At 53.6% G+C, this 21,275-nt stretch overlaps 1 protein-coding gene across 10 annotated transcripts in view; it reads left to right on the top strand.

Annotated features, from left to right (window-relative positions):
* ERI3 (ERI1 exoribonuclease family member 3) overlaps positions 1 to 21,275 on the top strand; it is a 122,068-nt gene that overhangs the window by 93,333 nt on the left and 7,460 nt on the right. For 9 of the 10 annotated variants that reach the window (XM_053920187.1, XM_053920190.1, XM_071220894.1 and 6 more), the window contains one exon: positions 3,665 to 3,764. The exons of the other annotated variant lie outside the window; for it this stretch is intronic. In XM_053920187.1, coding sequence (XP_053776162.1) covers positions 3,665 to 3,764 — 100 coding nt within the window. The remainder of the gene's footprint in view (positions 1 to 3,664; positions 3,765 to 21,275) is intronic. 10 annotated transcript variants of the gene reach the window in all.

Below are 21,275 nucleotides of genomic sequence, written 5' to 3'. Positions count from 1 at the left end.
CAAGAGGGAGAGAGAGAGTGGGTATAGGAACCAAGTGGGAGGGAAGGGCACCTCAATTGATTCCAGTTTGCACAGAGCTGGGAGGCAGCACCTCAAGATATGGCTCCTTCTGTCCACGTTGGCTGCCCCAGCAATGCCGAAGCTGTTGCCTGTGCACTCACCAAGCTTGCTTCTGCCATTCTTCTTTGCCCTTGCCATGTTTTCTACCTGGTGCCTTCCAGGAAGCTTTCCTAGCCACCTCCAATCTGGCATGGGCCCATCTGTCTCCACTGTCCCCATGGGCAGCCCACAGGGGACAGCCTCCCTGAATCCTCATGCTCTGATGGCTCCCTGGGTCCCAGACTTGACTTAGCCAGATTCTGAGACATAGCCCACATCATCTTGCCTTGAGCTTCGCTCCCAGGAAGGCTCTGCTAAGAATCCTGGATGGATGTAATCTCTTAGGGAGGATGTTGGGAAGGAGTGGAGAATGGAGGGAGGGGCACACTTGTGTGGGTATGCATGCTTGATGGTGTATTTATCTGGGGGGGAGAGCAGGAGCTTTAGAAATGAGTGCTGGGGATGGTCGGCATGTGGGTACAGGTACAGAGGACAGCAGGCAAAAGGATCCAGACCACACATTAGTAGGAGCACAGGTTGCTGTAGGACCCTGTATTCTCTGAGTGACTCTCTGTCCACTGGCTGTGCCTGAGGGGTACTCAAGTGGCAGGGGGAGCTTGAGGTGTTGGTCTGTGGTACTGTGCCTAGAGGGTTCCGTGAGACGGGTGCTCGTATGTGAAGGTTCAGCTCTGCAGCAGTGTGTTGCAGTACCTAGAGGAGACATTCCTGGGTTCTCAGCAGGGTTAGTAGGGAGAGAGCCCAGGTTGAAGGAGAGCAGTTTTAATTAACCGTTTTTAATATCATTTTGGACTTTGGCTGGTATGTGAAGGTCCCGCTGGAAGCAACATTTGTAAAAATTAAATCCCTCTTATTAGGAGCTTGGCAGACCCATGTGCAAGTGTCGCCCCTCCCCCTGCCCACACCCCCTGAGGAAGTGCTGGATGAGGCCGTGCCACGGCCGCAATTGGTTATCACACCTTATCTGGGAATATGAAACTGTGCTGCACGACACCCGTGGCCACGGTGGAGACGCCAATTCATCTCGCCCTCGCTCTGACAAGCTAGACTGCCCTTCCTGAAAGGCATTCGTCAGGCGGGACCAGGGCTGCTGCCTTGCTTGGTGCCCCTGCTTTTTTGCCATGGGTTCTGGCTTTCCTCAGTCCAGCCTGGCCCTCCTGGGCCCTGCTGTCCTCCACCCCGTTCTCACGTCCCAGTCTGGGGAAGTTCTTGGGGAGTCATTATTATAATAATAATCTAATCATGCTGACACGCGTTGGGGCAAGCGTCTAATGTTATCTGAAGTGGTCTTCCCGCTTAACTGCGATAAGACTCAGGATGACGTGCAGATAACGTTGAGCTGCCCTGTCCCCGAGCTGAGAGCAGAGCAGGGGGCCTCAGCAGCCCTGTCGCCCGCTGCTTTAAGCCGGGAAGCGGCAGCACCTGCTAATGCAAGTGTTTAATATTTGATGGGCTGGGATAAAGCAGGATCACCTTCGAATTGAATTGAGTGTCAGCCGAGAATCTATTACTGAAATTCGGGTGTGATTTGACAGCAAAGTAGACGATGTTATTCTTCACTAGTTACTGCAATCTTCTCCCCGACATCACTTAAATATTTTTTTCTTTGCTTGAGTAAACACACATTATCCTTCTTTTTTCCCCTTCCTTCCCTTTTTCCTTTTTAGAGGGGAAAAAAAACCCCATCCCACTCGCCTTCTCCAGGCTGATAGAGTAGATTGTTATTTCTTTATTTGTCCTATTAAATGGAATTTCTGATCGTTTAATCCGGCCTTTGTAAGTGATTTTAAAGTACTTGAAAGCCGGGCCGCCGCTGCTCTCTGGCCCACTGCACTCCAGCCGTGGCCCTGACCATGCTTAGCAGCTTCTCCAGCTGTGCACCACCCACTGGCTGCTTTCCCTCCCTGTCTGTGTTCCCCCAGCTCTGCCTTGGCCAGTGACCTCTCCCCTGTCCTTGAGTCTCACACTCAGCTCCCAATTTGTGGTTGCAGCTGTGACCTGGGGAGGGGTTGAGGGGGTTGGCTGGGAAGTTAGGTTGTGGCTAGTATCTCTGTGGTCAAGGAAAATGGCTTTGGAGGGTGCTGAGGGTGAAGTACACTGGCTCCTCACCTGTCAGTGTCCATGGGGCTGAGGCTGGGTTCCTGATGCTGGGAATGAAGGGTGCTAGTGCTTGGCCCTGGCACAGACCCCCGTCTTTTGTTTCTGCTCCTGTGCTGAGTGCTTTCCCTTATGAAGGAGTCTGCAGTGAGATGGGGACCTCCTGGGCCAGGTGATGGGCAGGGGGCACTTCAGTGCCTGTGCGACCATGGCCGTAGTCACTTTAGTATCGCCAGTGGACTCGCTCTCTAACTTCTGGGGACTTACCCAACCTTCATTCCCGTTGACCGCTGTCCCACATGCTTCCTGCCACTGGGAGAAGGGCAGCCTGATATCTGGGGACTTCTAAGGTGAGGGGATGGATAATGTTTGAAGTGTCAGCTAGCTGTGCGAGACCACTGGTAAGAAGAAGCCCAGGACTTTGCGAGCAGGCTGAGCGGGAATTGAATTCCCATTGGGCTACTTAATAGTGTTCTAACCCTTGTGTGTTTCTTGTTTCTGGATCTCAGTTTCCTCACCTATGACATCAAGTCACCACGCCTGTAAGGGACTGTAAGAGAGGGTGCCATCCCTGTCCTGCCATGTGCCCTACCCCCCAACCTCCCATAGAGGTGGGCTGTGGCCAGGTGACACGAGTAGGGGATGGAGGGGGGCAGTGAAGTGCTGGGGGTCTGAGCAGATCGATGCCCCCAGCACTTCCTTCCCCAACCCCAGGAAAACAATTAAGTACAGATCGATGGGTGGCCGCTTTGAATATGCATAAGTGAGCACTTGACCTTCAGCAGAGATCTGCTTCCCCTAACACACACACACACACACACACACACACACACACACACACACACACACACACACACACACCTTCTTGTGCTCCCCTCACAGCTGCTTGAATCAACCAGGTGACCTTACCCCCTCCTCACTTAAGTCCCCGCATGGCACTCAGCCTTTACAGCCTCGCCTGTCTCTGGTTCAGAAGAAACAACCATGGGCAGGTGGTGGGCCCCCTCTCACTCTGGTTTTCCTATCTGTGAAGTTTAAAAACATTGGTCTGCAAGTTCTTTCTGAGACCAGTCTCTGTGACCAGTGATACTGTGGGGAGAGGGCCCAGCAGAGTGCTGGGGACGCTGGAGAGGAGGGGAGCTAAGGGCAAAGGGGATGACCTGGTGAGAAGAGGGATCCTGACAAGGAGGATCTTAGTAAACAGGAGCTCTCTGGGTGAGGGGTGCCCAGAGAGGGCCAGGGGCCTCTGATGGGTAGATACCCAGGAGAAAGGGAGCTCTGGGGGAGGAAGGGGTTTTCTGGTGGAAAGGGAACCCAGTGAGGGGACTTTCATAAAGTGGCATGATGAAAGTAAGCCCTTGGGGGGAAGATTTGGTCGGGGGAGGGTGAGTGATTGGGTTGGTTTAGGGGTCAGGGCCTCTGTTAACCATTCTTGCCTCCTGTCTTCCAGGCTTACAGCTTCGCCATGGGCTGCTGGCCCAAGAATGGACTTCTAGACATGAACAAGGGCCTCAGCCTGCAACACATAGGCCGGCCCCACAGCGGCATTGGTCAGTCCCTCCACATGTCCCCCTGGCAGCTCAGTCAGTCCCCTGCCCGCATGCCCCAGTCCCCTGGTACACAGAGGGGTTCTGTGGCTCTTTCAGCGCTCTAACAGGGTGCTGTCCAAAGCTGGAGAAAGCAGAGAAGGGGGGTGGAGTGAGGGGAGAGTGGAACCAAACCATTGGAAAGGGACTCTCAAAACAATATTTAGGAGGAGGCTGCGTTCTGGGTCTTGGATTCAAGCCAAGGTACCCCTGCCCCAGCTGCATCTCTGGTGGGTGATGTCCTCAGAGGGGTGGGCATATGTCAGCTTACCTACCCCCCGTGGAGCTGGAGGAGACTGTTTAATATTGTTTCAAGTCTGTGGCCACTAAACTGGGCGATCAATGGGAGTTAAGGAGATGAATTATTTAAACCTCACCAGCTTTTAATTAGTCGGGGTCCTTCTGACCGATGGCTCCGTCCACAGGGTATTGACTCCCCCGCAGGAGCAGCAGCCTCCATTGAGCGGTGCCTGGGTTAGGAGGGGGCCACTTGGGGTACCAGGTGGGAGTGTACCCTCAGGGGGATTACTGCTTGGGAGGGGGCTAGAGTGGCTGTGGTTCTAGGCATTGGAGGCTCTTCTAGCCTCTGATATATCCGGATGGGTATGTGTCTGTCTGTGAGTGTGTGTGCGGGGGGGAGGAGGGTCTGACGACTTCAGCTGCAGTCTAAGGGCGCATATGTGTCCCTGTTGTGTGTATATCTAAGGGATGCATGTGTGTGTAACAATATATCTCTGTGTATTTTTATGAGGGCCCATGTCTATATATGGAAGCAACTGTCAGCTTGTGTGTGTACCCATCAGAAAGTACGTCTGTCATTTCTGTGTATCTTACTGAGTGTGCACGTGCAAACACGTGCATGCAAATGCTTTCAAGCTTTCAAGCTTTCAAGCAGGCATAAGCTTTGTTTCAAGTGGGGAGAAACAAGGGTATTCTTGGGTGGCACTATGACATTATCATAACCCGCGTACCTTTGGGGAAGTATCAGAGTTTGCGGGGAAGGAATGGCAAGATACACTGAAAGGGTCCAGTTGCCAGCTATACACGGAGCCCCACTTCCTTTCCACAGACACCTGGTGGGTGCTGGGCATTCTGAGTAGAAGTTCCTGTCCTCAGAAGCGCACATCTTGGGAGGAGTCAGAGACTGAACTGGGTGTGTGACACCCAGGACGCTAAGGGCAGTCAGTGATAGAAACAACTGGACCACCCCAAGGGAGGTTGCCATGTTCTCAGTTGCCAAGGTGGCTTTTACTCCTCCATTTACATCTCACGGACTTCTTGGACGCCCTGTATCATTCTTGTTGGGCAGAGGAGAAGAAGCAGTCTATGGGCCTCAGGAATTTGGGAGTACCCCATAGCAACTGCTCTTCCCTCCCAGCTGCTGTCCTCTACAATCTAGAGGGGACCCCAAACCTAGCAAGGTGATATGCCTGGGAGGTTGGCAGGATGTTTCCTAGAGAAGAGGACATGAGGCAGAGGATCCTTGATGGATGAATAGGAGTTTGCTAGGCAAAAAAAAAAAAAAAAATCAGGAAGGGCTTTCTTTTTAGGGGGAAGTGTGTGTATAAAGCCTGAGGGCACGAGGAAGCCTAGTGCATTGAGAGGACACATCCAGACATCTACAGATAGTTTCCAGTGACGGCAGTGGGATCTTTTGGTTAGAGAGTGGCTAGGAAATCAACAGGGAAGTAGGGGGCCCTTGAATGCCAGGTTGGGGGGGGTGAATTTCTTTTGAGGTTTTTTTTCTTTTTCATTGACTTTATTAGGGTGACATTGGTTAATAAAATTTTATAAGTTTCAGGTGTACAGTTCTGTCATACATAGTCTGTATATTATACTGTACACTCACCACCCCAGGTCAAGTCTCCTCCCATCACCGTTTATGTACCTGTCACCCTCAGCTTCCTTCTCACGAGGTTTTGATGGGACAGGAAGTTTGTGAGTGAGGACGGTGTGATCGGAGCTCTGGCTCAGAATCACTGAGGCACTTTGTGCTGCACAAAGTAGTTCTTAACAGGTGCTCAATAAATTCAATCAGATAGGTGCATGAAAGAACAAGTGAGTAGATGAGTCAATGAAAGTGATGGGGAAGGGAGGGACCAGAGAATGAGGACCAGTGAGAGGACTTGCAGTGGCCCAGGGGAGGAGGAATTGCCTGTAATTGAGTCTTGCCAGTGGGCGGAGCCAGCGGGACTGGGTTAACTCACCTGGCACGGCGGCACAGCCTCGAGCTGGATGCCCTGCTTTTGTGTCTCTGTCCTGGGTGTTTCTGAGAGGAAGGGGTTCCTGTCTCCACTCTTTCCTGCCTCCTGAGACTCAATGGTGCCTCTCTTGTCTCTTCACCCATGTTGATTCTGGGTTAGGACTTCTGAAGTGTCCCTTCCTTCTCCATAGAAGAAAGTTTCTCTATCTGAGTGGACCCAAGGGACAGCCCAAGGCTGAGTGACAACATAGTGAGGGCTTTGGAGCCAGAAGTTATGGTTCTATGACCCAGAGCCCCATAACCTTAGACGAGGGACAGTGCCACTGTCTCTCGGAGCTGTTGGGACAGTTTGGTGATGTCAGCTGTGGGAAGGGCTTGTGCAGTGCCCGGAACACGGTGGTTATTCAAGGACACTGGCGGTTCCTGGCGTTTGGTCTTTGTATTTTTGAATGAAGAAGGCTGCCCTGCCAGCTCCTGGCTGGCTCTGAGGTACGGGCGAGGGTGCTTGGAAGGGAGGGAGGATGCGGGGCATTAATTGGGCTGGGAGAGGCGGGGATGGGAGGTGTGGGTTTTGAGCAGTGAGGTTAATGGCCCTCGCGCCAAAGAGACAGCTTTAATGAGCTTCAGCTGCCGGTGCCCCCGAGTTACTGTGCGTGCTAAAAGGGTCGCGCTGTAAGAGTTTGATGTGGACTATTTCCCAGCCCTGGGGTCAGGGGTCAGCTCCTGTCACTGGCCACTCAGGCTGGTCCTTAGTGACATGGTGCTAATTAACTGTGTGAGGAGCTGCCAGCCTAGAGTGGGGAGTGGTATGTATATTGGGGGTTGGTGGTGAGGCAGCATTGGTTATGCTGGGCAAGGGTTCTACCGATCCCACGGCTTACCCATCTCCAGGAATTGCTTCGTTCTCCCACAATGCCATGGCGGTGGCAGTGGCTCAGTGTGCAAATCACCTGTGACTCTAGTCCTACCAATGATCTTGAGCCTCTTTCTAAGGTATGTGTGGCAGGGGGAGTCTGTGGGGCCTACCTGGCAGGGACTCCTGCTGAGCATTGGGTGGCAGAGGTACTGAGAGGGCAGGGATCAGGCATACTGGAGGGTCGGGCTGATGAGAGGGCAGGGAAGTCCAGCTACAGAAGCGGAGGGGGCCGTTAGCATGGATGTGGGTGGCTGAGCTGTGTCAGGGGAGTGTGGGAATGTTCGGGCAGAGGAGTGACCTGGCCAGAGTTGAGCTTTAGTCAGACGGCCAGAGAGAGCATACATGGAAGAGTAGTGAGGAGAAACTGCAGAAGGGGAGGTACAGTGGGGTACTTGGAGGTGATGCTTAATTCAGTGCCAGCAGTGGTTGTGGGAATGGAGTTGGGACCAGGTCAGTGAACATTTACCTTGTACCTACTATGTGTCAGGAACTGTGATAAGTGCTAGAAATGTATTAGTAAAGATGACAGACACAGTGGTCAGCCCTCACAGAGCTCACAGGCACAGCTCAGCGACTGACGGAGAGATAGGGCTCAGGGATTGGAGGCACTGCAGCTCTGGGAGGAAAGGGGGCTGGGGCTGGTAGCGTGGCCTCTTAGTCAGGAGAGGGACGCCTCCTCCTCCTCGGGGAGTCGATTTGGCCATGTGAGCCTGGTGAACAGGGTGGTGTTGGAGCTGGTTGTGGGTGAGGAAGGACTGCATGTATGAAGAACTGGCTGTTGGGGGCGCTCTGTCAGCTTCCTTGACTCGGGCCAAAGGCTGTACGCAGGCAGCCTCCACCAGGGACTGCTGAGTGCTGTGGTCCTTCTTTCATTTTAGCCAGGGGTCAGCAGGCACTTTATGTTAACTAATTTGTCACACCAGTATTATGAAAGGCAGCCACCATCGTTCCCATTTTATAGGTTGGGAAACTGAAGCTTAATTAGTTTGGTGACTTGCCTGAGGTCACACAGCCAGTTGAATTGAGGAGTCAGGATTCACACCCGAGTCTGTCTAAATGCAAACCCTGCGTTCTTACCACTGTGCTGAACTGGAAGTACCTTTTTGGTGTCAGGCGGTTATGCTACCAACAGAGACGATGAGGAAGAAAACAAGCTCACCTCCTTCATTTCTTTCGGTGTCATGGGAAACACACAGGCCTTGACAAGGCTTCAGTAGCAGCAACTGAGGAAGGAAGGGAAGGAGCCACTGCCATCCCTTCACTTCTGCTACAGTCACTTGCAGAGCCAGGGCCCTGCAACCATTGGCTTCTGACCTCCTGACCTCCTTCTGACCCCAGCAGTTCTTGTTCTGTGAGTTGGGTTTGCTGTCCACCTCTTGGCTCAGGGAAAACCTACCCATCTGCCACTGGCCACCTCCTCTGGGAACCTGTCCTGGGCCTTCCAGTGTGGGTGCACAGAACACACCTTTAGACCCTAATTATGATTTGTTTGGTAATGATTAGGCCCCACATACTTGACCTCTCTAAGGGCAAGACCCAGGCCTGCTTTCTTCTTCTTCTTCTTTTTTTTTTTTGAAATCTGCACAGGAAATATTGGTAAAATCTCATCAGTTGTTGGGACATGGAGGCCCCATAAACCTCTGGCTTCAGCTCGCTGGGAGAATAACTGGAACCTTCCCTGATGCCCAGTTGGATGGTCCTGCCCTGGTTGCTTCACCCCTCTGCTCAGGGACTGAGGAGGGTCCATCTGAGGCTCAGGGTAAGATGGGACGCCCAGACAACAAGTGACTCTCTCAGGAGTTTGTTGCCCAGCACAGTTTGGCAAGAGAGCTGGGCTGGCAGGATGGGGGCCTGGCCCCAGGAGGACAGCACTAGCCTGCGGTCTCCCCTGAAGGAGTGGGGGTGTCTATCAGAGTCTAGTCAGAGCGCATTAGCTCTGTGACATGGATCTCATTAGTGCCCGTGAGAGGTGTCACTGCGGGGAGAATTGTTGGCTCAGGGAGACTCTTGTACCAAAAGGAAGAAAGGACAGTGACAGCCTTTTCTCTGCCGCCTCTGCCGCCAGCTCCCTGGGCCGCCTGCCCTCCTCCTCTTAGTAGGGGTGTGGGGGTGCTGGCTAATGAGCTCATCTACAGTACAGCTTTGCCTTCCCCTCCTTGAAGCTCTCGGGGTCCCTCTGAAGACCTCAGGCCCAGGATTAGCACACACCAAACACCAGCCCCCCTCTTGCCCAGCAGGGAGTTCCTTCTGATCACCCTGTCTCTGCCACTGTAGGCAAGGGAAAGGGGGCGGGGCCAAGACAGCCACTGTGGCCAGTGGGAGAGAGCGTTCACCTTGGGAAGGCTCAAGCCCTCTTTCTCCCTTGGCCATGGTCCACTTCTCTGCAGTGGGCTCTTTCTTCCCAGGGCGGTGACCTCTGCGCCTCCCCTTTCCCCATGACATCTCTCATCCTGGTGGGGTCTCCATCCCTATAACGCACCCTCCTCCCAAGGCGAGGAAGATTTGGGATTCTGGCCCAGGGTTCAACAGATTGGTGGCAAGTTGGATATAATCTGATATTGGACTTTCTGGCTCAGCTAGGACTTCAGAATTAACAAGAGCCTAGTATTTGGGCTTCAGATGACTGGATGGTGGTGAAGGATTGATCTGAGGCCCCTGCAGACCTGATCACCCTCTCCCTGGGCTGTCCTGCAGGGGCAGAGAGGTGCTCCCCCCACGGCCCCCTGCTTCAGCCATCTTAAGGGCTGGGAGGGAAGGAGTCAGCATGGCTGCCTTAGGGAGAGGGTACAGAGACAGCTGAAATGCATGCTTTCCCAGCACTACCCCCATCCCTGTCGGTCCTTCGTGGTGCAGCCCAAAGAAAGTGAGATGGGCGGATAGCCATGAGAAGAGAATACTCTCCAGGCATCCACAGTCTCCACTGGCCTCGGATAGTGCTTAGGGAGAGGGGTGCACACCTTCCCTGAGCTGGCACTCCTGGACCCCCTGGACACGTGAGGACTTGGTCCTTGCCGACACCATGCTCTAGTCTTCAGTAGCAACCACAGGTGGAAAGTGGATAGATGTATGAACGAGTGGACTGATGGACGGAGGGAGGAAGGTTCTGGTATATGTATGTATTTGTTCTCTGTGTGTGATGCACTGGGAAGTACAATCTTTGTCTCCCTACCTTCCTAGCCCCAGGCCCCAGCCCAGCCTCCCCTTGTCTCTCTCTGTATCTCCTGTCAAACCATCGCAGACGTAAATGACAAAGAAATCAGAAAGACAGATCAATGCTGGCCAAATTAGCACTTGCAGATAGACTGTGCGGGGATGTCAGCGCCCTGACCCCTGGTGATCTTGCAGCCTCCACCGCTGATATTATGCAAATTGCATCCATCTGGCAGGACCCGCGCGCTTGCTGCTTCTACTCAGAGGGAGTAATGGGCTGGGGGGGGGCGGGAGGATCGGAGCAGGAGTCAGTGGAGTGAGTGTGTGCATGTGTGAGCGTGTGCTTGAGTGTATATGAGGGTGTGTGATGCCCACCGAGCACTGGGTGGTGATGGAGTGATTGACAGGGCAGATAAGGGACTGCATTGGATTCCTTGGGGCTGGGGGATTAGGAGCAGCCACAGATGGGAGATAACCGGACTTCATTTCAGTTTATTTCCCTCCTTATCCCCTCTCCCCACCTTCACTCACGAAAAAATACAATCTCTCTAGTTTGCGTTTTCATCAATATTTGCAAGTCATTACCACTGGTTTAAGGTGAGAGACAATGTCAGGGCCCAGACCATGCCGGCTGCTCGCCCAGTCCCGCACAGGCCTGGTGCCCTGAGAATGGATGCCTAGAGCAGCCCAGGCAGCCTGTACTCCAGTGGTGCTCACAGCATCCCTTCTCCTTTGCCCACAGCACCCCTGGGTGATTCATACCTCACAGAGCAGTCCTAATGACCTACCCCACCTGACCTAATGCCCCCTGACAAAACTTAAGCTGGGCTCCTGTCCCTCTCACCTGTTGCTGCTGTGTGATATCCCCGCCTCCAAATTTAGGCTCCAGCTTAGGTGCTTCTGCCCCTGGTACTAGCTGTTACCCTGGGAGCTGTTCTTTCTCTCTTGCGGGACTCTGGGCCCTTCCTCATAGCTCTTCCGGTCCTTAACACTATTGACCAGGGCCCAGGCCCCAGCTGGGAGAAGCAGGGCCTGTGGCCTACGGAGGGGGGATCTGTTTGGTCGGAATCGCCACCTATACTGGTATCCTTCCACAGCATTTGCTGAGTGTCAGATGTAGTAAAGAAGACTTTGTTTCTTATCTCATTGAATCCCCAAACCATATGAGACAGGAGGATAGAAGTTGTCACCAGATAGGAGACTGAAGCTCAGGAAGGTTGTCATTCACCCAAGTCTGCAGAGCAAGGAAGTAGAGAGCCGGAATTTAAACACACATCTTTCTGGGGTCAGAGCTCTTAACAGAAGCTGCACTGCCTCACCGCTGCGCCACCAACCCCAGACACTCACATAGCACCACGCCTAGATCCGTTTAAAGGAACCTTCCTTATACAGTAGGCAGACGAGTTGCTTCAGCTTGTAGCCTCTGAGCACAAACCCTGACCCAGACCAGATCCCCCGCCAGGCTGAACCGACAGAGGGAACAGGATTCAACACATTCTGCTCCCAGGAGCTGTGTGTCTGAGACAATTGGGCTGTTGCAAGAAGGACACACAGACAGAATGCACTCAGCAGCTGAGCCTGCCCAGGGCTATGTCACAGCACGTGGCATCTGGGCTCCTGCAGCTCAGGGAGAGGGGCTGAGAAGCTCAGGCCCAGCCAGCTGTGGGGGCTGAGGGCGTAGCTATCCCAGAAGCCCCTCCAAAACTGGGTTCCGGCTGTACCAACCCACCAGGCAAGGTTGGGAGCCAGGAGTGTTGGGGACATGTCCGGGGACACGTGTGCAAGGGGAGCTTGTTCTAATGAGGAGAACATGGCTGCTAGTTAGGCGAGGGGCGGGCGGGGAGCCGCGGAGCTGATTGAAGGCAGGGGCAGGGGTCAGACAATTAGGCCCAGATCCGGCTGTTTGATGTGAGTTCTGAGGCCTCAAAGCCTCCCTTCAGCCCGCTCCCTCCACTCCCTCCTCTCCCTCCTCTTTCCTTTCTTCTTCTGCCCAAAGGCAGGAAGGATGGAAACGCTTACTCTCACTGTTACTATTATTAAACTCTGTGCCAGGCCAGCCAGACCCCAGGACTCCTGCCTACAGGGTCCCCCCTTGCAGGTCCCCTGAGGCTCCTTGGACCCCATGGGGCATCTGGCCAGTAGCCAAGGCCAGCCTGAGGGCAGGGACAAGGTGAGACCCAGGGCAGGATAACTCTTCTGCCTCTCTTGCTTCGGAGGTGGTAGTGAATGGGGCCTCCCAGCAGCGATTTGGGCCTGGGGATGCCAGGGCCACATCCCAGGCCTGCTTTGACCATCACCTCCTGCAGCCACCTAGGTCTTTTCTGTTCTTTTCTGGGGTTGGTGGTGTAAGGGCATGGCATGCTCATGCTCATACCACATCACACACATACTTGTTTGCAGCAATCACACCGAAACCTCGCCCTACCGGGTAAAGAGACATAGAGCCCCACAGGACTGTCACTCATACACCAAAGCAGAGTGTCCTCCTAGTCCCAGCCCAGGTGCCGTAGCCCACATATGGTCACAGAGTCCTACTCTAGTCACACTCACTCAGGGCTGCCAAAGCCCTGACTGTCCCCTAGGAAGGGTCCTGGGAGCTAAGCCCCTCCCCCAGAGTAGCTGGGATCTGCAGTAAGCTTTGTGTCCAGGGTGGGTGGGGACCTTCTAGTCTCCCATCCCAGGAAATGAGCCTTTCAGACTGGTACTGACCAGAGAGTGGGAGGAAGCCAGATTGGGGGGGCAGTGGGGAGAGGGAGGGTGGGAGCAGAGATAAATGTTAGCTCATTTCTTCCGTAATTAGTTACTCCCTCATCCCCGCGTTGTAATTGTGAACAAGCTGTAATGTTTAATTAGTCTGTAAATGAAACCCCAATTTCATAATGGCCTGGCTGACAGGGCTAAGTGAGCAGGGGAGGAGGGAAGGGGGAGTAATAGGGAGGGCTTGTGGCGGGGAAGGGGTGGGTTTGTGGGATCACCTCCTTTTCAGCCCCAGCCTGGCCTCTGTCGGGGGAGGCTGAGTGATTGGGTCCAGTGTGCACACTCTGCCTTTGCTAGCCTCTCCACTGGCTCCTCTTATCAGAGAGAGGGAAGGGAAAGGTCCTGGCGTCCTTATTCCACCCTCTGCGCCTCCTCTTTAATTCTGTAGTTGGGATACCACAATCACATCCCAACCTAGATGCTTCTGGTTGGAGAAGCTGACCCTGGGGGCCCAGGCCTGTGACCCCAACAAGAAGGGTGCTTCCTCCCCAGGTCCAACCTTCCTCTTCCCCAAATCAACCTCTAAGAGGCCTTTGCTTAGCACTTGGACCTCAGGACTGGTCCTACACCTAAAGGAGCCAGTGATTGGCACAGGATAGGCCCCTCCCCCTCCAGTCCCACTGCTAGCATCCTTGCTGTGCTGACACCCCAGCCTGGCCTTATCTCAGCAGGTATCACGGCAGACTGTGATGAACTGGAGCTGCCGCAGGGGGGAGCCCCTGGCCCCACCGCTGCCTCATCAGTCTCTCCCTGTCTCCCCCACAGCATCCTCACTGCCTGCACACACCCCACCCGCCTGCCGCAACCATAAATCTCAATTTACGAGGGTGGCTCTGGTGGGGGAGGGAGGCCGTGCCGCTAATGACGGCTCCTCAGCCGGATTTTTCATGTTGCACAGTCATAAATTTTTAAGAACAGCATGGGCAGCACGTTAGCGAGTTATCGAGGCTGCCTCTGTGCTGGCTGCCTAGCTCCAAGAGAGCAAGCAGACTGGGTAGGGCAGAGGAGGCGTTTGGGGCAGGGCTGGGGCCCAGTAGCCAGACTAGGGTGGAGACGAGGGTAAAGCTGGGCCAAGCAGGCAGCTAGCCTGAGCCTTGGCACAAGGTAGGCAGTGCTGCCAGAGCAGCTGGGAGCCAGGCGCATGGGTGGGGTCAGGCATGCGGGCACACAAACCATGGTGTTGGGAGCTGCCGATGGATGCCTCTGCTCCAGGACTTGACACCATGATGTATGGGGAGCCTAAAGACATATGGATTTTCAAAGTGGCCACTTTGAATAGAATTACAAACCCTAACTGCGTGCACAGTGAGGCCTCTGCCCTGGCAGAGCTTGGTTCCTAAGCCAGGTGCCTTTCAGGATTGTTCTTGGGAGCTAAGGTCCCTGGATTCACCAAGAGAGGTTCCTAGGGAAATGCCTACAGAGGGGGTGGATCTGTGGATGTGCTGGAGCCAGGTGCCTAGAGAAAGGCTGACCTCATTCAAGTTAAGGCTCATCACTTCCACTTGGGGAGTCCTGGCTAAGTCACTCACCATCCTGGGCCTCTGGTGCTTCCCCTTTAAAGTAGGGCTGATGACGGCTTCTACCTCTTTAGGCTTGCTCTGATGATTGGAAAGTGCTGTAAAACCCTGAGTGCAAGTTAGCGTGGCTGTCTGCTCAGATCTCTGGGGGAGTTCTGAGGGGAGTGTCTGGGGAGAAGATTTCTGCCGGGCATTCGCTTTCATTCCGCCATTCATTCAGAAGGTGTGTGCTTGCTGAGGTCTTCTGGGTACCCGTGCAGCCCTGGGTTTTCAGATGTGAGGGAAGGCCTGTCCTAGGATGTGGAGCGAGCACTTGTGGCTGAGGTTGCCAGTGTCCCTGTGCCCAGTGTGCCCTCCGGGGCCGTGGGCCAGACCACACCTCACCTCAGAGTACAGAGAGGCCCCTCCCCAGCCCCCAGGCCAAACGCTCCTGGGAGTTCCAGCTCCGTGTGGTTGAGGGTCAGTGGTCTTGAACTTCTCCCAGGAGCCCTGAGCACAAAGGCAGGATTGGAGGTTGTGCAAGTCAGCAGCCTGGAGCGTGCTGTTTGTATCGGGGTGTTTGAGTGACTCCATGGTCATCCATTGGGGCAGATGCTGGTTGCTGAGGGAGAAGAGCGTCCCCAAACTGGGCCTCGTTGGAGCAGAGGCAGTCCCCTGCCCCTTCGCAAGCCACTCCCATGTTCCCTCTCCTCCAGCACAATGCCCGCTCTCATTTCTTGGATCCTGCCATGCCTCCTCTCACCTTAAGGTTTCCCACATTCATTTTTCCCTTGGGAGCCTCCATTCCCACCCTTTGGCCTAATTAATACCCACTCACCCTTCAGAGCACAGCTCAAATTTTGCTTCCCCAGGGAAGTCTTCCCTCTCCCCCTGCACTCCACAGCACCCTGCACTCCCTTCATTCACTGTCACTGTCATAATTAAGAGATGAGTTGTTTAATGCCTCTCTCCCCCATAGACTGTAAGTTCCCTGAGGGCAGGAACTCACATCTGTTTTGTTTAGCTTGTATGCCCAAAGCATAACATAGCGTCTGACTCGTGTAGGCAGATAGTGAATAAAACGTATTGTTTTTCATCGCGTTAAATTGAGTTGAGATGGCCCTGGCCCACCCCTGTGTGCCAGGGCAGGGAGAGGCGGGTAGAGAAGTGCCTGGAGCTGAGGTGGTTCCCATTAGTCCTCATGATTAATTCACAGCCACACTGTGATGGAGTGGGCTTGTCCCCAGTCAGCGCCTCCACTGGGGCCCACCTGTTAGCGACAAACAAACAAAGGGGATAAATAATGCATTGGGAGCTGAGCCAGGCAAGGCGGCGGTATTGAAATTAATAGGGATTAGCTGAGCAGCTTGAGGATGAAATATTTACCAGGTGAGACTGGGCTTAGTGAGGGCAGCGCCCCTCTGAGTGAAGGCATAGCCAGACGCTTCTCCAGGGCATCATTGGCTAGGGCCGGGGCGCCCCAGCATCACTACTGCTGCCCCCAGTGCCTTGGTTTGCAGGACAGGCTGGCTGGACTGCTGAGAACTCTGGTCCCAGCCAGCCTCCTGGCACAGCAGGTTTTAGAGAAACCTAGACGCCAGGGAGGAGTGGAGGTGGGGAAGGGCCTAGAGCCCTTCCAAGGCACTTAAGTTAAGGAGCTGGGGACAGGACCACGACTGACTTTCAGGGCATGTCTAGGCTTTAGGCAGCAAATGTCAGGGCTGGAGTAGCTTCACTTATGATCTTGTCACACCACACTTCCCTCTCTCTTTTTCTCCATCCTTCCATCCTTCCACTTAATACATATAGACTGGGGGCCTCCAACATTAGTGCCTTGAGGGGTTTGTAGTCTAGTAGGGGATGACCCAGGCAGTCAGAATGGGGAAAGCATAGAAGGGATTCTTAACACAAGTGTGGGAGTGCAGCCAAGGCCCCCAGGTAGTGACACCAAGCCCAGGTCCTGCAGTATGAGGGGGGTCGCCAGCTGTGAGGTGGAGGGAGAAGTTCCAGGCAAAAGGAAGAGAGTGTGAAAAAGCCAGGAGGCAAGAGAGCCTGAACCCTTCCTCCCCCTGCTTGGTCCAACAGGGGAGGGGGACAGATAGGGCCCAGAGGAGAACCCGGCAGATCCCTGGGACTTTCTAAAGGAGTTTGGACCCTGTCCTGAGAGCAGTGAGGCGCTGTTGGAGGTGGTGATGGTGGTGGTTTGTTGTTTTCATTATAACTCAGAACTTCTTACTTTGAACTAATTCTACACTAGCAGAAAAGTTTCTTTGTATCTGCTACCAAGCTTTCTTCCTTAGTGTTAACATCTTATATTATCACAGTGTAATTATCAGCACTAGGAAATTAACATGAATGCTACTCTTAACTAAAGGCCTGATTGAATTTCACCAGTACTTCTACTAATGTCCTTCCCAGATCATTGAAGGGTGTAAAGACGGGGAGTGAAATGACAAGATTTGCGGTTTCGACAGACAACGTAGAAGAGATTGATTGGCAGGGGCACTGCTGTCACCTAGGTGAATGTTGGTGGTACTGGTCTGGGGTAGGAGTAGTTGGAATGCAGGTTTAGAAGAGATCGCAAGGTCTGTGGTAATGAAAACCTCAGTGGTAGACAAGGTTGCCCAGAGAGAGAACAGAGAGTGAGAAGGGAAGAGGGCCAGTGGCAGCTCCAAGCGGCACCCACGTCTGAGGGCCGGTCAGAAGCAGAGGCATGTACAAAGGAGCTGCAGGACCTTTGGCTGGAGAGAAGGTGGTGTCCCTGAATCCAAGAGAAGAACGTTTCAAGGGGGCAGTCCACTGGGTCGGGTCCTCTAAACCTGAGAAGCCTCTGTGGGACTTCACCCCTTGAGGTCTCAGGGATCACAGAGGAAGCAGCTTGGTAAAGCAGAGGTGGGGGAGTCAGGTTGCAGGGTGGGAGGTGAGTGAATGGGCCCCTGAGTGTTAACAGCTCTGAAGTTTGACGGTGAATGGGAGGAGAGGTTGGATACTAGCCACATGGGAAAGGGGGTTAAAGGGAAGTTGTTTTAAAGATGGGGGAAGTTTAATATATTACATGCTGATGTGAAGGAACCAGTGGGGAAGAAACAGTTGGGTCACTCATAATGGCAGGCCCCTGAAAAGGCAGTGGGGCTGGACTCCTGACCCAGGCAGGGTGGAGGGATGGGCTTTAGAAGTGACGTCAGGACCGTGCTGCCTCGTAACAGGAGGAGAGGGGAGAGCCGGCACAGACACAGGAGAGAGGTGCGTATTTCCTGTGAGGCAGGAGGTGAGTGGTGGGAGAGGGTCAGGGGTGGTATGGGGGGGGAGGGGGAGGGCATTGGAGATTGTGGCAGATACATAAAATTTGAAATTGTCACTAGAGAGAAAGGGGGAGAGAGTGTGCACACTGACCTGACTGGCTCCACAGCTTTATACACCCAGTTGAGGTTGACGGGTGTGATTATGTGAATGGTGTGAATCTGTATGGTTGTGGTTTTCTGTAATCACACTCAACCCAGACGCAGGCATAGAGAAAGCAGAGTTTGAGTTTTTCCAGGCGAGGGTGAGGGAAGGAAAAAGGGGCAAGAGAGCTGAGAATACCAGCAAGAAAGGATTGAAATGATGAGCCGTGGAATCCAGCTTCCAAAGAGAGGTGGGTCAGTTGTTTTGCTAGGACAGAGATTACTTGGTGCACACCCAATATCCATTGTCCTTCTTCCTCACTGAATAGAGCCCCTGTGCAGTAGGGTGTGGCAGTGTGTGCCCAGTTTTTTTAGTGTCTCCTCCAGTTGGGTATGATTATGTCTCTGACTTGTGTCCAGTGAGATAAAAAGGACGTGTCGTGTGGGAGCTACAGGAACAGTACTCAAAAGGAATCGACTCAGCTAGACAATACATTACGCTTGCTTTTTCTTTCTTCCTCTTTCCTAAAATATGGATGTGATGGTTGGAGCTCCAGCAGCCGTTTTGAACCATGAGATAATTTGGAAATGAGAAACAACATGCTGAGAAGGGCAGGGCAGAGAGAAGCAGCCCAAGTCTCTGATGACTTTGTGGAGCCGTGGGGCTTCCCCCCACCCCCAAAGCCATAGACATTCATAGTGAAGTTGTATTTGCTTCCCTATTTTCACATGGGTTTCCATCTAAACGTGACTCTTTTTGTCACTTTAGTAACGAGCCTGTATCCTGTGATACAGCAGGAAACAGTTCGGTCATATGAGAGAGCGAGCGTAGTAAGGGCTACCGTCTTCCTGGCCTGAAGTGTCAGGGTCCTCGTTGCCCTTTGCCCTACTTCCTCCGTTCAGCCGAGTTTACATTACAGGGTCCATCTGGCATGTCATTCTCTTTTCTGCCTTTAAGTTCTGTGTCACTTAGTGTGCTTTCCACAAGCAGAAAGAGAAAACTCAGTTTAAAATATCTTAAATAATAGGAGGATTTATTGCCTCACAGAAGTTTGGAGGTGAAGTTACCCTCAGGCTGGTTAATTCAGCATCTCAGCAACATCATCAAGGACCCAGGTTTCGTCCATTTTTTTGTCTTTTGATCTTCAGTATGTTCTTCGTAGGCTAACTCCCTGCGGGGTGGAAGGTGGCTTCTGCCGTCCCAGACACCTGCAAACCTGAAAACATGCAGCAGAATGTAAAGGGTTATCTCCCCCTTGTGCTTCTTTCCTGAAGGGTGAAGAAATTTTCTATGAAGATCGGTCAGCACACTTGCCCTCCTATCTCAGTAGCCAGAACACATGGTCACCCCTAAGTCAGTGCCTGGCAAGGGGAGTAGGGTCGCCACAAATGGCTCAGACCATGAAGCATCCAGCCTAGTCACGTGCGTGAGGGGAGTGGACTCTGCCAGCTTGGCAGAAGGGGAAGGGCTGTTGGGTAAGTGATGAAAAGTGGACAGGGCACCAGGTGAAGGCAGGAGGGGTGCTGCATAGGGAGAGGTGAGGTATATGCAGTTACAAGTGAGGTGAAGGAAAAGTGTGTTATCATCGGGAACTAGGAATATTTGAATTTAACATTTCAAAGGAAGAGCAGTACAGGATGTTAAAAAGGTTGAGGGTATGACTGGAAATGGTGAAATAAGGTGAAACGGACAAGGTCATGAGTGCTGAGGTCAAAAGACCAAGAAGCTGGCAGCAAGTTCCTCGAAGGACAGGGCCTAGAGGCTGCCACAGGCAGGTCTCAGGAGGGAGGGAGGTGGCCGTGGTCTGGGCTAATGGCACACGCTCACGAGACATTCTCAGATCGGCTGCTGGCACCGGCGTCTGGGGCCCGGCACTGTGCCTGGGGCAGCACAGGCGAGTAGCCTACCCTGTCTGTATCCAGGTGTCCTCATTTTGGAAAGCGGCTGCCCTGGTTAGTTGGGCCATCTGGAAAGGGGGTGAGGCCCTGTCACCTTCCTGTTGGAGCCACTCAAGGACCACGAGGAGATAGTCCCACAGGAGACTCCTTAGGGGCAGGTTAAGGCGGGAGCTTGGTTGGGACAGAGGTGGCTACCGGGTGTGGCCCATGTGCTCAGTTGTTCTCATTAGCCACCTCTTCCCCTCACCCCTCTGCTCTCCTTGGCCACGTGTCCTTCACTTGGCCTTAGCTTCTCCTCTAGCACTTCAGGCTATGGCATCCCAGAGACAGGAGGAGGGTGAGGCTTCTTGGCACCTCTACCTGGGTGGGGCTTTGGCTGGGAATGAGTGGGGGGAGGCAGGCACCCATTGTAATGGCCAGAGCAGCCGCCCTGTTACTACGGCGTATTTCACTTTTAATTCTGACATATAATGTAATGATCTTTTTTAAGGCCCGATGATATTATCTGCCTGACTAGATTATTGAGTCTTCATCATCTCCAGATAAATTTATGGCCAGGACGAGGCTCAGGATTTATCATCAGTCAATAGAGCTCGATACTCTAACAAGGCGTGTAATAAGATATACATATTTAATGATCCAAGGGGAGGAGCGCTAATGGGAGCCCAGAGTGAGTGGGCCGCAGGGCCGGGGCTCTGCCCTAGAGCTGCCATAGCTGTAGGGGCTTGGATGTCATCTTTGCCCTGTGGTCCCCAACTCTGGCCTTTCTCAGGGCTGTGTCTGTCTCCTCCTTGTCAAGACTCTGAGGGAGAGGCAGACAGGGACAGGGAGAGGCAGCCCTGGGGACAGTGTCCAAGCCGGGGCCTAGGCCTCTTCGGCCCAAAGGGTGCATGCGCCCCACCTGAGGACTCTCCCTGCTTCTGGGCCATGGAGAGGTTGGGGGCCTCCTTAGACCTGTGCACCGAGGCCCCTGAGCGTGAGGGCGGGCCCACAAGGGGAGGGAGTGCCGGGGCTGCGTGCCTAGGCCGCTGATGGTGACGGATGGTTTTTCATTACAGCCTCTCAGGTCCTGCCCGCGCCCTGTGTGGAAATTCTATTTATTCCCTAATTTGTAAAAATTCCCTCTTTATCTGATCCCAATCAGGGTGGGGTAATTGGCTCTCTGGGGCAGCGGCTGGGGTCCTTGATGAAGAGCTATGTGGATGTACCCAGCCCGGCCCCCACCCGGCCCGCCACCAGGGCCCACAATTAATAATGATTTGCAAATGGCAGACAAGCAATAACACAGAAAGATGTGGCGTCCGCGCTGCCTCTTCATTTCCTCCCCTTGCAGATATAAATGGCCACAGAACAAAAACCCGGCACTATAAATTCTGGAATTAGTTATTCACCGGGATAAATGGGGCCTGGAGCCACCAGCCCTCCTGCCACCCCCCTTGCCTCCTCTCCCCGCTCCAGTTCTGCATTCCCAGGTGTGTCCCAAGCCTGGCACCTAGCTCCGCAGCATCTTTGGCTCCCGACTCAGGTCCCCAGCTTCCTCCTAGCCCCTTCCCCACCACTCTAGCTGCCCCCTCCCATGTGGCCCAAAGTGGGAGGGGTCACCTGCTCTAGGGCTCTAGCTTCCTCAGCCTCCACATCTTCTCGCTGACCAGCCTGGCTTCTGTCTGCACT

Source organism: Desmodus rotundus, chromosome 3 (assembly GCF_022682495.2).
Source record: "Desmodus rotundus isolate HL8 chromosome 3, HLdesRot8A.1, whole genome shotgun sequence".
In the NCBI taxonomy this organism is placed as follows: Eukaryota; Metazoa; Chordata; class Mammalia; order Chiroptera; family Phyllostomidae; genus Desmodus; species Desmodus rotundus.
Note: the sequence above shows the minus strand (reverse complement) of the source record. Positions and strands in the feature narration are given on the sequence as shown.